The 16,527-nt window shown below is 36.0% G+C and overlaps 1 protein-coding gene across 1 annotated transcript in view; it reads right to left on the reverse strand.

Annotated features, from left to right (window-relative positions):
- The window catches only part of ADAM18 (ADAM metallopeptidase domain 18), a 271,792-nt gene that overhangs the window by 223,013 nt on the left and 32,252 nt on the right, over positions 1–16,527 (reverse strand). Inside the window, exons 5-6 of the mRNA XM_041751041.1 lie at positions 2,316–2,392; positions 1,672–1,846 (exon numbers count right to left, since the gene is read on the reverse strand). Of these exons, the coding sequence (XP_041606975.1) occupies positions 1,672–1,846; positions 2,316–2,392 (252 nt within the window). The remainder of the gene's footprint in view (positions 1–1,671; positions 1,847–2,315; positions 2,393–16,527) is intronic.

Raw genomic sequence — 16,527 nt, forward strand, 5'->3', positions numbered from 1 at the left:
ATTTTGCCTAAGTATTTGTGCCATCACCTTTCAATTTCAAGTATTGCTGTAGGAAAATTTCATGCCATTCTGCATCTTGATCATATATAAGAAACCAAAAATTTTAATATCAGTTCAGAAATTCACCTTAAGTAATTCTGAGTTTTCTTAAATTGTTTTATGAGTTATTTGATTCAATTTTCTCTATTTATTGATACTGAAACTTCTACCACTAATATTGTTCTTTTAATTTCATTTCTTATCTCAAATTTCTGTCATTTGTCTTTGTTCTTTTTTTTTGTATAATTTCTGGAATTTAATCCTGTGAACTTTCTATTGAGCTTTTATATTTTTATTATCATACTTTTAATTTCCAACAACTGTTACTTACCTGTGGAATGGTATTTTTTAAATTACACTTCATTCTTATTTTGTGGATAAAATATTTTCTCTGTATCATTTTATTTTCTTCACCCTCTGTGTTCTTTGGTTCCTCAAACTTGAAAATTTGGATTTATTCATGTCTCTATCTTCCATGTTAAATTGTTTGATCATATGTCTAGTACCTCTTCATATTAACAATTGCTTTTAATAGCTTATTTCAATATCTTTATGACTATATATGGAGTTTACGGGCTGTTGTGTTGTGTTTACAGAGAGTAATTTTGTCTGGGTTGGTTAGGAAAACCCTGCTGTTAATGTGGTTAGTTTTTACTATTTTGGCATGTTTGATTCCCTCCTGAAGAGGGGTCTTCCAATATACTTCTTAGAATGTGTAAGCCTGGCTCACAATATCCAGTGTGTCAAATTTAACTTAAGCACACAAGTCTTAGTATGGTACTCCTCCTCTATTAGGAAATACAATGGGAAATATGTGCCTGGTATCTCTATTTCATAGGCTCCCCAAAGAAAACAGCCTTCATTGATCTGTCAGTCTACAACAGAGACAATTAGTTAAGAAAAGGAATGAAGGTTTCTACATAGTTATACAACTGCACTTACCTTTGGAAAATAACATTTTATCCATTCTTATTTTCCTTACAAATGCATATGCTTAATATTTTAATAGATGCTAACCCATATATTATCTAATTGTAAATTATAATAAGTGTAACATAATGTATATTATTACCTTAATAGCAAAAAAATAAATTTCAAAGAAGTACATGTGGTTATATCACTTTTTTGTTTAAAAATATCTATGCACTTATACATCTAGATTTATAACTAGGTATATAAAAAGAATTGGAATAAATAATCCAAAATTCTAAGCACTATTTCTAGATGATGACCTTGGACAATTTCTTCCTTCCTTTCTAATTTTATTTTTTTAAATCAAACTAATAAAGAAAACATGTATTGTCAAGGAAGTGCAGACAAACTAAAAATAAGTAAATGTGGATATCATTATATTTTAGCATGCAGATTTGGTAACAATGAACCTATGTTTATATGCATAAAAACACATTCAATTAAGGAAATGTGAGTACTTTGATTTTTAACTTATGTGAGATTATATCAATTACAGTTTCTAAATACTGTATGACTAAATATAAAAAACATATTTAAAATAAAGATCTTACAACAGAAGTTCAATATCTGTTCAATTTTTTCCCAAATATAGCACATTTAAACATAAATAAATTTATTAGAAATAACACAAATTAAGATTTCATAAGAGGGGTTACTTACTTCTGATTTCACAAGAATCTTGTAGGACTTTTGTACCAATTGGGGCATAGGATTTTTGTGTAAGAGAGAAAAATCAATTTTATCATTATTTATTTGATAAAGCATATGCTCATATGCAGCTGTAGAGTCCACTGGCTCAATGCCATAACTGACATTCTCCAACTGCAATAATCCCCTACACATTTAAATACATAAAAAAGAAATAAAAAGATAATTAATATATATGCCCACAGAGAATATAAATCACCATTAAATAAGAATATTTTATAAAAATTTAATAGTGGTCTTTGTAGTTTAGCATCTAAGAACCATCCTTTCTTACGTGGATAAGCTTTCAAATCTAATTTTATATCTTTTATGTCTATTATGTTACTTAGGATTTGTTGTGTTTTTAGCATGACTGAGGAATGTGAATACTCCTCATACCAGGGGGTTTTTTTCTGCATAAATTTTATGACTGCAAGCCTGGGATGGAGACAAGAGATAGAAAAAAATGATAGGAGGAGGAAGAAAAGAAAGTATATGAGTAAAAACACAATCAAACTCTATTTTCTTTGCCTTCACTCTATCCTTCAAGATATTTCTAAAAATTAAAGAGTCATACAAGATTTTCAATCATGTACATCTCTGGAATATGCCATTACCTAAGTCCAGAACAGGTGCTAAGTGTCACAGCTGATTTTCGAACTTCTGCAGCATATCCTTGATAAAAGCAATGGCCCTAAACAGGAGTATATGAAGATACATTCATGAATGATTTTATATAAAGTTTTTGGTTTATCTTTACTTCCTAAACATCATCAAACGTTCAGATTTAGTCATTATTCACCAGGGATTCCATTTCCTTGTTATCTACTTACAATCTCTTTCTCTTAACCCTCTTTTGCCTAAAAATGATTATGACTTCTGTTCTCCCACAAAATAATTCTTGCTATAATTCTAAATTTTTGATGAACAACTTTCTTATCTGTGTCTTTTCTTTCTCAGCCATACTTTTTCTTCTTTATTTTTCTAACTTGTAAAGTTTTATTCAAATATGGTCATTGCAGTTTTAATCTTTACTCTGTTCTATTACCTTAGTTTATTTTACAGACTTATGTTTAATGACTCAGTTGGATTTTTTCCTTTTGTTAGGTTATTTTTTTATTTGACATTTCCTGAATACATAATCTATAACTGCTAACTCAATGTAAATAATATTAATTTGACTTCAAATGTAAACATATCACTTTTTTCTAAGTTACCCAAAAGTATCTTAATTGATATTTTCTCATTTTTATTTCTCTTTAATATCTCATCATATCATTTAATTTATTTAATATCTTACCATCATTAGTTCAAGCTCTCCTCCCCATGGACTTTCGCAGCATTAGTTTCCCCAGGTTCTCCCCTAATATTCTCATTCAGTGAATATTCCCTTTTCTTCCCTTAAAAATCTAGTGACATCTATAATCAATCCTGTTGCTTTGTTAATGCTATGCTATGAAAACTTCAGTGTCATCATATTCTCTTTTATGAATTTGTTTATATGTTATTAGCTGCCAGACATACATCTCTATTAGTAACCATTCACTTTTCCTCAAAACTAGGCTTAACTCCTATCCTCCACCCACTGACAGTGGCAAGGCCTACCATGCTCCACACCAAGAAATAGTAGCAGCCACCTTTGTCTGCATTAGTTGTAGCAGACTGTACCACAAGCCCTTCACAAAAAGGTATAAGGTGAACCATGCCCCAATCCTCTGTCCAGCATCAGACAGTAGTTAGGTCTCTGTAGCTCCTGGCCTTGTGCCAGGGGGAGAAAATGAGCCTCATAAGATAATTCTCAACATTCCCAACACAAAAAGTGACACAGGTAGGAACTGTCCTTACCCAAGGGCACTAATAGGGAGTGAGAAGTGTACTGATAGGGTTAGAGAAGAGCCAGAATAAATGTTATCTATCCCATGGGACCTTCATCAGCCAGCCCCACCTCGCAATACAAAGTGGCCCAGGACAGTACCTTTTACCACTATAGCCTGCATCAGCAGAGATCCAGCAGGAGCTTGAGAAGAGCCAAAAGAATGAATCACAATAGAATAACATTAAAAGTCTCCCACAAAAAAGAGAAATTGCCTTTGGTACAGTAAATCACAACAAACCTAAACTTAACCTGGGTTACTTGCTTTTAAAAATAGAGTTGAATGTTGAGTATACAGCCAAAAGTCATACACTATACCAAGAACCAAGAAAATCACAAGAATGAGAAAAGAAAGCCACCTGTTAACAATATTGAGATAAACCACATGATGGAACTAACAAAGATTTTAAAGTAGCTGTGATGCTATTGCTTCAGCAACCAATTACAAATAATCTTTAAAAAGCTAAAGAACAGAACTAGAAGCCATAAAAACATATTAAAATATTAGAACTAAAAATATATAATAAACAAACCTACAGAAAAAAAACATATTTGATAGGCTCATAAGTAAAGTGGAGACAGCAAAGTGGAGACAGCAACCAGTGAACTTGAGAACAGATCAACAGAATTTACTCAATATATAACACAGAAAAATGAACTAAGAAAATGAATAAAGCATCAAGAACCTGTGGTACAATAACAAAAGATCTAAAATACATATCAGAATCTGACAAGAACAGAAAGAATTTGGAGCTAAAAAGTATCAAAGAATTAAAGGCTAAAACTATGGTCAGGAAGATAATGGAGGAGGAATCCTCGAATCCTCTCTTCCCTAAAAAACAAATTCAGCAACAATTCACAGACAAATTTCCTTTATAAGGAATCAGAAACTAATTGAAAGGCCCTGCACACTCTGGGAGAATGTCAGATCAGACTTACCAAACCAAGATGGAGGCTTGGTAGACCCTTTCAATGGGACACTGCCTCAGACCATTACCATATGGTCACAAAAAGACCCTCAGGCTGTCAGCTTGACCCAGACCATGAGAAGGGTTTTTCCATATATCTAGTGCAATTTTTCTGAAGGGGCTAGTCAAAGAACTGTGACCTATTTCACTTGTCTTGAAGCTCTAATGGGTTCAGCACAAACTAGCCACCCAGGCAAAAATGGAGATGGTGACTTGGGCTAGTAGACACTATTGATTTTTTTCCCCCATGTTACCACTAAACACAGAGTAAATGGACAAAATGATACCAGCTCTGCTTCTCCTTGGAGATGGACAAAGTTGATCCATGTGTGCAGTTTTCCTACCTCACCAAAACAGCCCAAAGAATCAGCATCTGTCTCCCAATGCTGGAGCACAGATGGGCCAACCACAATATAATTGCCAGGGTGAGAATAGAGGCAGCAGCTTGTGAGGGTAAATGCTACTAATCCTCTCTCCTCACCAACACAAACAGAGCAAAAAAAAGACACAGATGCATGTTTCCCCTTTGAGAGATATAAAGATTTGGTGGAGGCCTCCAAAATCATTGGCCAGGATGACTTGTTGGGATCCTTTTCTGTACAACATCAGTCAGTAAAGACTGAAAATAGCAACTAGTTTTTTCTAATGAGCAGATACCAAAGCAGAGTCAAGTAAAATGAAGAATCAGAAAAAGAAGTTTCAAAGAAAGGAAGAAGATATAGCCAGAAACTGATCTTAATGAAGTTAAATTAATTATCTCACAGAGAATTAAAAATGCTGAGTTCAAGAGAACAATGCATGAACAAAGTGAGAATTAAAAAAAAATAGATAGAAAACATTTTCTTAAACTATGAAACAGAGGACATAATTAAGATGGAGGAGGAGGAGGGGCCCCTACGCTGGTCTTTTTCCTCAAACATAGCTGGATAAATATCAAATCATTCTGAACACCTAAAAAATCAATCTGAGGGCTGAGAGAACAAACTTCATATCCATGGGTAGAGAAATGATCACATCATGCCAAGTAGGAGCTGCAGAGAGTTGATTTGGGAGAGAAAAGAACTGCAAGTGCTATAAAGGGGAGGGAGCCCTGATCACAGAAAGAGACATGAGAGATAGAGAGTGAAAAGATATAGAAATGAATGAGTGAAAGTGTGCACAGGGGATTGCGCAAGAAAAACTGCCCCAATACTATTGACTGTAAAAGGAGAAGGGCTGACTACTGACTACTGCAAGATTTTATAAGCAGCAGAGCTCAAAGCCCGAGGTTTTAGAAATCTATGCCATTTCTAGGGTCCTGCCTGGTGGGCTTAGTGGTGATCCAGTGGGGCAGGAGGCACAGGAGAAGGCAGAGTATTCTGAAGATCCTGTGGCCTGAATGATGAGAAACAGTTCCCCTTCTTGGAGTGCATTTCAGAGTAGTGGCATGGCCTCTCCAAGGACAAAAGAGTTAGTGGTGCCACCATACTGCCTTGTTCACTAGCATAGGAACAGAGACACCTGTTGAGGGCAGCAAACCTTGACTATAAAATAAACTTCAAACTGCTGCATGGTCATATGACTGATTTTCTGAGACAACTGGCAATGGCTAGAGTGTGGTAAGACCCCTAGAGGATCAGCATGGGTCACCACCACACAGTTCCCTAAATTTGGAGTTTTGAAACCCAGTTGAGTGCCTGAGTTAAACAGAGGGAGTACTGTGCCACCAGATGGCAGATAGTTTGAAAACAGACAGGGTGAAGGTAGGGATCTGATGGAAGAAGGGGACACAAGAAGTGTGAAAGTTTGCTCTTCTGCAAGGGCTTCCTGAAGAGTGGCAGGCATGAACTACCCACCGCAGGGAGGAGAGGGCAGGGTGATGGTATCTCTCTCCCTACCGCTATCAGCACTGACCAACTTCAGTGAGCAACACAGCATGCCCTCAATGGAGGCCAGGTGGAGGCTTACACTAAGCCCCACCCCCACATACATGCCCTGCAAGTATACCTCCACTAGAGTAAGTCAGCCTGAGAATCAGTGCAGCAGGCCCCTCCCCCAAGACCAGCAGAAACTCCTTGCACACACTATGTCTACTGATCACACAGCACTGTAAAACTTCAGCTTTAGCAGAACTAGGATAAACTTCTTTTAACAAGCAGACCAAAACACACTGAGTTAAAACTCACCACATAGTGGACAAAGTCCAAACACCTCCCACTTTAGGCAAGGAGAAACTCTGCAGAGGACTGACCTGAGGGAAGGAGCAGCCAAAACACAACAGCAGAGTGTACACTCTGAAACACCTTCTAAAGCACCAGGCCCACTATATTACAGGAAATTTTCCTTAGTATAGCCATTACACTCAGGAGCAGGAATATAAGAGGCTTTCCTAACAACCAAACAAAAAATTTAGTGACCTAGACAAATCGACAAGATGGAGGAATTCACCACAAAAAAATAAAGAACAGGAAAAAATAAAGGACTCATTCTTATGTATATCAAAACTGATACAAGTAAGATGCCTGAACCAGAATTTAAAACAACAATAATAAGGATACTAGCTGGGTTTGATAAAAGCATAGAGGACACTAAAGAATCCCTTACTACAGAGATAAAAGAACTAAACACTAGTCAGGCCAAAATAAAAAATGCTATAACTGAGATACAAAAGTTACCAGATTCAATAACAACAAGGATAGATGAAGAAGAGGAACAAATCAGTGACATAGAAGATAAAATTATAGAAAATAATGAAGCTGAAAAGAAGAAAGAAAAATTTTGGAATATGAATGTAGATTAGGGAACTCAGCAATGCCTTAAAGTATAATATTCAATATCAGAGGCATCCCAGAAGAGGGGGAAATGGTTTTTTGTTTTTTGTGTTTTTTTTTGACAAATAATAGCTGAGACCTTCCCTAAACAGGAGAAGGAAACACATCAAAATTCTAGAGAATTTCCATCAAATTCAACAAAAGCCAGCCCATATTAAGACATATCATAGTCAAATTCACAAAATATGCAGACAAGGAAAGAATCTAGAAAGCAGCAAGGGAAAAAAGTCCTTAACCTACAAGGAAAGACATATCAGGTTTGTAGCAGATCTAACCACAGAAATGTAGCAGGCTAGAAAAGAGTGTCAGGATATATTCGATGTGCTGAATGGAAAATATATGCAGCCAAGAATACTTTATCCAGGAAAGCTGTCATTCAGAATAAGAGGAGAGATAAAGAGATTCCCAGACAAACCAAAACTAAAGGAGTTTGTGACCACTAAACCAGCCCTTCAAGAAATATTAAAGAGGACACTTTGAGTGGGAAAGAAAGACAAAAAGCAACAAAGACTAGAATGGAACAGAGAACATCATGAGAGACACCAAAATTATAGGCAACAAATGACACTAATAATGTCTATCAATAATTACTCTGAATGTAAATGGATTAAATGTTCCAACTAGAAGACACAGGGTATCAGAAAGGGTTTAAAAAAAAAAAAAAAAGAAAACCCATGACCAATCTGTATGCCACCTACAAGAGACTCATGTTAGACCTAAAGACCCCTGCAGATTGAAAGTGAGGGGACGGAGGATCATCTATTAAGCTAATGGATGTCAAAAGAAAGTTGGAGTAGCCATACTTATATCAGAAAAAAATAGATTTTAAACCAAACTTGTAATAAGAGACAAAGAAAGGTACAATATCATAATTAAGGGTTCTATACATTAAGCACTAACAACTGTAAATATATATGCCCCCTACTTGGGAGCACCCAAATATATATATAAATCAATTAATAACAAATGTACAGAAACTCATTGATAATAATACAATGATAGTAGGGGATTATAACACCACACTTACAGCCAACAGACAGATCATCTAAGCAGAAAATCAACAAGGAAACGTCTTTGTTTTTTTTTTTTTAAAGATTTTATTCTTAATTTTTTTTTTTTTATTTATGATAGTCACACAGAGAGAGAGAGAGAGAGAGAGAGAGAGAGGCAGAGCCACAGGCAGAGGGAGAAGCAGGATCCATGCACCGGGAGCCCGACGTGGGACTCGATCCTGGGTCTCCAGGATCGCGCCCTGGGCCAAAGGCAGGCACCAAACCGCTGCGCCACCCAGGGATCCCAAGGAAACGTCTTTGAATGACACACTGGACCAGATGGACTTAACAGATATACTCAGAACATTTCACCCTAAAGCACTTTTTTTGAGTGCACATGGAATATTCTCCAGAATAGATCACACACTGGGTCACAAATCAGCACTCAACAAGTACTCAAAAATATTGAGATCATACCATGCATAGTTTCATACCACAACACTATGAACCTTGAAGTCAACCACAAGAAAAAAATTGGAAAGACCAGAAATACATGGATATTAAAGAATACTAAGGTTAAGGAATTAATGAGTTAACCAGGAAATTAAAGGAGAAATAAAAAAAAATACATGGAAACAAATGAAAATGGAAACACAACAGTGCAAAACTTCTGGGATGCAGCAAAGACTGTCATAAGATGAAAGTATATTGCAATACAGGTCTACCTCAAGAAGCAAGAAAGTCTCAAATATACAACCTAACCTTCTACCTACAGGAGCTAGAAAAGGAACAGCAAATAAAGCCTAAAGCCAGCAGAAGAAGGGAAATAATAAAGATTAGAGCAGAAATAAATGAAAAAAAAAAAAAACAGTAGAACAGATACACTAAACTAAGAACTGGCTCTTTGAAAGAATTAATAAAATTGATAAAAACCCTACTTAGACTTATCAAAAAGAAAAGAGAAAGGAACCAAATAAGTAAAATCATGAATGAAATGGAGAGATCACAAACACCACAGAAATGCAAGCAATTATAATAGAACATTATGAAAAAAATGTATGCCAACAAACTGGGCAATCTGGAAGAAATGGATAAATTCACAGAAACATGCAACCTATCAAAACTGGAACAGGAAAAAATAGAAAATTTAAACAGACTCATAAACACACACACCAAAAAATAGAATCAGTAATCAAAAATCTCCCAAAATACAAAAGTTCAGGGCCAGATGGCTTCCCAGGGAAATACTAGTCATTTATAGAAGAATTATATCTATTCTTCTCAAACTGTTCCAAAAAATAGAGAAGAAATCTTCCAAACTCATTCTACAAAACCAGCATTAACTTGATTCCAAAACTAGACAAAGATTCCACTGAAAAGGAGAATTACAAGTCAATATCCTTAATGAACATGGATGCAAAAATTCTCAACAAGATACCAGCAAATTGAATCTAACAATGTGTTATAATTATTCACCATGGGGTGTCTAGCTTGCTCAGTAAGTTAAGCAACTACACTTGATTTCAGCTCAGGTAATGGTCTCAAGATCATGAGATCAAGTCCTGTGCTGGGCTTTGGGCTAGGTATAAAGCCTGCTTGGGATTCTCTCCCTCCTTTTTCCTTCCCGCCACGCCCCCCCCCCCCACTAGCTCTCTCTCAAAAGAAAAATTATTCTCATGATCAAGTGAGATTTATTCTTGGGCAGTAGGGGTGGTTCAATATTCACAAAACAAAGAATGTAAAACATCACATTAATAAAAGAATGGATAGAACCATATGACCCTCTCAATAGATGCAGAAAAAGCATTTAAAAAAATACAGCATCCATTCTTAAATAAAACCCTCAAAAAAGTAGGCATAGATGGAACATACCTCAACATCATAAAAGCCATATACAAAAGATCCACATCAATATTATCCTCAATGGGGAAAAACTGAGAGCTTTTCTCCTAAGGCCAAGAACATGACAGACATGTCCACTCTCACCATTGTTATTTAGGATAGTACTGGAAGTCTTAGCCTCACCAATAAGACCATAAAAAGAAATAGAAGGCATCCAAATTAGCAAAAAAGTCAAACTTTCACTATTTATGTATGACATGATACTCTATGTAGAAAACCTGAAAGACTCAACCAAAAAATTACTAGAACTAATACATGAATTCATCAGTCACAGGATATAAAAATCAATGTACAGAAACTTGTTGCATTTCTATACATCAGTAATGAGGCAGCAGAAAAATAGAGGAATTGATCTCATTTATAATCGCACCAAAAGACCATAAAATACCTAACCTAAGAGGTAAAAGATCTGTACTCTGAAAACTATTGAACACTGAGGAAAGGAACTGAAAGAACACAAGAAATGGAAAACATTCCATGTTCATGGGTCGGAAGAACCAATATTGTTAAAATGTCTATACTACCTGGAGCACCTGGATGGCTCAATTAGTTAAGCATCCAACTCGAATTCATCTCAGGTCATGATCTCAGACTTTTGGGATCAAGCCCCACATTGGGCTCTGTGCTTATCAGGGAGTCTGCTTGAAATTCTCTAACTCTCCCTCTTCTTATTTCCCCCCTATGCTGTCTCTCTCCTCCCTTTTGCACTCTGTGTCTCTAAAATAAGTTTAAAACTCTTTTTAAAAATGTGTATACTACCCAAGACAAGCAATTCCTATCAAAATGCCAATATTTTTCACAGCGCTAGACCAAACAATCCTAAAATTTGTATGGAATGACAAAAGACCCCATATAGCCAAAGCAACCCTGAAAAAGAAAAGCAAAGCTGGAGGCATCATGATTCCAGACTTCAAGCTATATTACAAAGCTGTGATCATCAAGACAGGATAGTACTGGCATAAAGACAGACACATAGGCATGCTAGTTGGCTCAGTCTGCCTTCAGCTCAGGTCATGATCCCAGGGTCCTGGGATTGAGCCCTGCATTGGGCTCCCTGTTCTGTGGGGGGTCTGCTTCTCCCCCTCCCTCTGCCTGCTGCTCCCCCTTGCTTGTGCTCTATCTCTCTCTCTCTCTCTCTCTCTGCCAAATAAATACATAGAATCTTTAAAGAAACAGACTCATAGATCAATGGAACAGAATAGAGAAGCCAGAAATGTAACCACAACTATATTGTCAACTAATCTTTGACAAAGCAGGAATAAAAGTCTTTTGCCAATTAAAAAAAAGTCTCTTCAACAAGTGGTATTGGAAAAACTGGACAGTACCCTGCAAAAGAAACTAGAACACTTTCTAACACTATAGACAAAAATAATTCAAAATGGATGAAAGACCTAAATGTGAGACAAGAAACCATCAAAATCCTAGAGGAGATCACAGGCAGAAGCCTCTTTAACATTGACCACAGCAACTTCTTACTATACACATCTCTGGAGGAAAGGGAAACAAAAGTAAAAATGAACTATGGGGGCTTCATCAAGATAAAAAGTTTCTGCACAGTGAAGGAGACAATCAACAAAACTAAAAGGCAGCCTATGAAATGGAAGAATATATTGGCAAATAGTGTATCTGATAAAGGGTTAGTATTCAAAATATAAAGAATTTATCAAACTCAACACCAAAACCCAAAACCCAAACCAATTACAAAATGGAGAGAAGACTTGAATAGACTTTTTCCAAAGAAGATATCCAGATGGCTTATAGAAACATGAAAATATGCTCAACATCACTCAGCATAAGGGAAATACAAATCAAAACCACAATGAAATGCCAGGAAACAAAAGATGTTGGCAATGATGCAGAGAAAAGGGAAACCTCTTGCACTGGTGATAGGAATGCAAACTGGTGCAACCACTCGGGAAAACTGTATGGAGGTTCCTCAAAAAGTTAAAAATAGAACTACCCTATGATCCAAGAATTGTACTATTAGTTATTTACCCAAAAGATACAAAAAAACAGATTTGAAGGGGGTACATGCACCATTGATGTTTATAGCGGCATTATCAACAATAGACAAACTATGGAGAGAGCCCAAACGTCCATCAGCTGATGAATGGATAACAAGAAGGTATATATATATATAGATATAGATGATACAGATATAGATAGATATATAGATACATGTCTATATCTATAGATACATCGTGGGTTATTACTCAGCTATCAAAAAGAATGAAATGTTGCCATTTGCAATGATGTAGATGGAGCTAGAGTCTATTATGCTAAGTAAGATATGTCAGTAAGAAAAAGACAAATACATATGATTTCACTCATATGTGGAATATAAAAAACAAAGCAGATGAACATTTGGGAAAGGGAAAAAAGGAGAGAGAATAAAAAAACAGAAGAGTCTTTTGTTTTTCATAAGAGACTCTTAATGATAGAGAACAAATTGAGGGTTGATGGAGGGGAAGTGGGTAGGGGATGGGCTAAATGGGTGATTTAGATTAGGGAGAACACATGCTATAATGATTACTGGGTGTTATATATATGTGATGAATCACTAAATTCTCCTGCAAATGATATTACATTTTATGTTAACTAGAATTTAAATTAAAACTTGAAAAAATAAAGTACCAAATAGCAATCACAGAGCTGAAAAAATAACTGAACTGAAAAATACACTAGAAAGTTTCAATAGCAGACTAGATTAAGCATAAGAAAAAATAACTGACCTCAAAGACAATTCAGAGAAGCAAAAAGAAAAGTGACTGAAACAGTGAAAAAAGCTTAAGGTACTTGTGGAACATTATCAAGAGGAACAATATCCACATAATAGAAGTCTCAGAAGGCAAAGAGAGAGAAGGGAGGAATAATGTGATGATAAAGGAGTTAGCTAGTGCTATAATGATAATCATACTGAAATATATAAATATCAAATCAACACACTGTATACCTTAAACTTACATAATGTTATGCCAATTATATATTTTTTTAAAAAGATTTATTATTTATTTATTTATTTATTTATTCAGAGAGAGAGGCAGAGACACAGGCAGAGGGAGAAGCAGGCTACATGCAGGGAGCCCAACATGGGACTTGATCCCGGGTCTCCAGGATCACACCCCAGGCTGCAGGCGCTAAACTGCTGTGCCACCAGGGCTGCCCACCAATTATTATATCTTAATTAAAAAAAAAAACAGAAAGCTTATTCAAATAAATAATGGCTTGAAAATCCCCAAACATGGGGAACCCTGGGTGGCTCAGCAGTTTGGCGCCTGCCTTTGACCCAAGGCGCGATCCTGGAGTCCCGGGATCGAATCCGGCATCGGGCTCCCAACATGGAGCCTGTTTCTCCATCCTCCTGTGTCTCTGCCTCTCTCTCTCTATCATAAATAATAAATAAATAAACAAATAAATAAATAAATAAGTAAATCTTTAAAGAAAAAAAAAGGAAAATCCCCAAACATATAGAAGAAAATTAATATCCAGATCCAAGTAGTTCAAAAGACACCAAATAAAATGTTCCTAAAGAAATGTACATTGAGATATATTATAATTAAATTATCAAAAGTGAAATATAAAGAGAAAATTTTGAGAGTAACAGGATAAAAGTGGTTTATCATATATAATGGAACACCATTAAGTTTCAGTAGATTTTTCAGCAGAAACCTTGCAAGCCAGAAGGCAGTGAGATAGTAGATTCAAAGTACTGAGAGGAAAAAAGTCAACCAAAAATATTGTATCCTGCCAAACTGAAGAATTAATCAGAGACTTCTAGTTTCTGGTTCTGCATGTAAGGAGCTTAGAAGTCACCACTCCACCCTAACAGCATATAAAATGTTAATTATACTGAAAAATCAACAAGTCTTCTTTGATCTGTAAGAGAGGCAAGGACACAGGGAAAATCACAGACTCCAGGATTGGAGAGAACACAGGGAGTTGCAACTTACTGAAGTAGAGTATCAGTGAAAACTGCTGCTGGAGCCAGAACCAAAGCATGTGATCCTGATTATAATTTATGAAATGCTAGAATATGGACAATGCTAGAATAATACTCCAGAGAACTCATGAGGGTGGCCCACAATTTTGTGAATTTACCTACGGGAGCTTGACAATGATGCCATAGTAAATATCAGAAAAACTCCTCATACTTTGAGCAATGGGAGGGGGGAAAACATTCTTAAATACATCAGAGAACTCTCTTCTTAACAGAACCTGCATTGAGGTGAAATAAAACTGAGAAACACCTGTGAAGTTCATAGTTCAGAGGCATAGGTTTACTACAAAACTGAGACTTAATCATAAAACTGTAGAACACCTCGTTTCTCCCCACACCTCACCAGTACATTACAAAAGATTTATTTATAGCATCCCCTTTACCCATTACGTCATATCCAACTATTAAGAAAAAGATTACAGGGCATGCCAAATTCAAAAAACAATTTGAAGAGAGAGAGCAAGCATCAGAATGGCAACGATAGGGATCCCTGGGTGGCGCAGCAGTTTAGCGCCTGCCTTTGGCCCAGGGCGCGATCCTGGAGACCCAAGATCGAATCCCACGTCGGGCTCCCGGTGCATGGAGTCTGCTTCTCCCTCTGCCTATGTCTCTGCCTCTCTCTCTCTCTCTGTGTGACTATCATAAATAATAATAAAAAAAAGAATGGCAACGATATTTCAATTGTTAGCCTGGAAATTTAAAACAACCATGATTATATGATGCTAAGGACTCTGATGGATAAAGTAGACATCAAGCAAGAACAGATGGGGAGATGTATTCAGAGAGATGAAAATTCTAAGGATGGATAAATAAATAAATAAATAAATAAATAACTCTAGAGATGAAAAAATGTTAACAGAAATGAAAAATGCCTTTGATGGCTCACCAGTAGACTGGGCATGGCTAAAGAAAGAATCTGAGCTTGAGACTATTATCAGTAGAAACTTCAAAAATGAAATAAAAAGCAAAGAAAACAAAGAAAAAAAAAACAGAAGAGATCATCCAAGTACTATGCAACAACTACAAAAGTGCTTACATAAAGTTAATTAGAATACCAAAAGGAGAAAGGAATATAAGATGCATTTGAAAGCAATGACTGAAAATCCCCCTGAATTAATATCAGACACCAAATCACAGTTCCAAAGCTTAGAGAATACTAAACGGGATAAAAGAGAAAAAACCCTACATTTTGGCATACTATTTTCAAAGTACAGAAAATCAATAATAAAGAAAAAAATGCTGAAAGAAGCCAGGGGGCAGAGGAGGTTACCTTATCTATGGAGAAATAAAGTTAAGACTTACAGAGACTTACATCAGATTTCTTGTCAGAAACCACACAAATAATGAGTAAAGTGATGCATTTAAAACAGTGAGAAAGAAAAAAAAAAACAGCCTAGAATTCTATACCTTATAAAATTATCCTTCAAAAAGAAGAAGTACTTCCTGAGACAAAAACTGAAGTAATTGGGATCCCTGGGTGGCACAGCGGTTTGGCGCCTGCCTTTGGCCCAGGGCGCGATCCTGGAGACCCGGGATGGAATCCCACGTCGGGCTCCTGGTGCATGGAGCCTGCTTCTCCCTCTGCCTATGTCTCTGCCATTCTCTCTCTCTCTGTGACTATCATAAAATAAATTAAAAAAAAAAAAACTGAAGTAATTTATTATCAGCAAACTGGTTTGTAAGAAAAGTTTTGAAAAAGTTCTCTATAGAGAAGGAAAATGACATGTCAGAAATTTTGATCTATATAAAGAAAGGTAGATCACTGAACAAGTAAGTAATTGTGCAGTAAAACTTTTATTTTCCTTATTCCTAACTGATATAACAATTCCTGAAATAATAGCAACAATGTATTTAACTACATATGCTTATGTATAGACCATATATACATTGAATACATATATTTGTATATGCTTACATATAATAACTGACAACAGTAATATGAGACAATCATTGAGATTCAAGAACATGCTTTTTTAAGATTTATTTATTTATTTATTTATTTATTTATTATAGATACACACAGAGAGAGAGAGAGAGAGGCAGAGACACAGGCAGAGGGAGAAGCAGGCCCCATGCCGGGAGCCCGATGCAGGACTCGATCCCGGGACTCCAGGATCGCAGCTTGGGCCAAAGGTAGGTGCCAAACCGCTGAGCCACCCAGGGATCCCCCAAGAACATGTTTCTAAATTCACATGGGTTGAAAATTTTTCAAAATAAACTTAAAAATATTTTTAACTAAATGTCAATGAAAATACAAAAAAAATAAACTTAAAAATATTTTTAACTA

This window comes from Vulpes lagopus, chromosome 4 (assembly GCF_018345385.1).
Source record: "Vulpes lagopus strain Blue_001 chromosome 4, ASM1834538v1, whole genome shotgun sequence".
NCBI lineage: Eukaryota > Metazoa > Chordata > Mammalia > Carnivora > Canidae > Vulpes > Vulpes lagopus.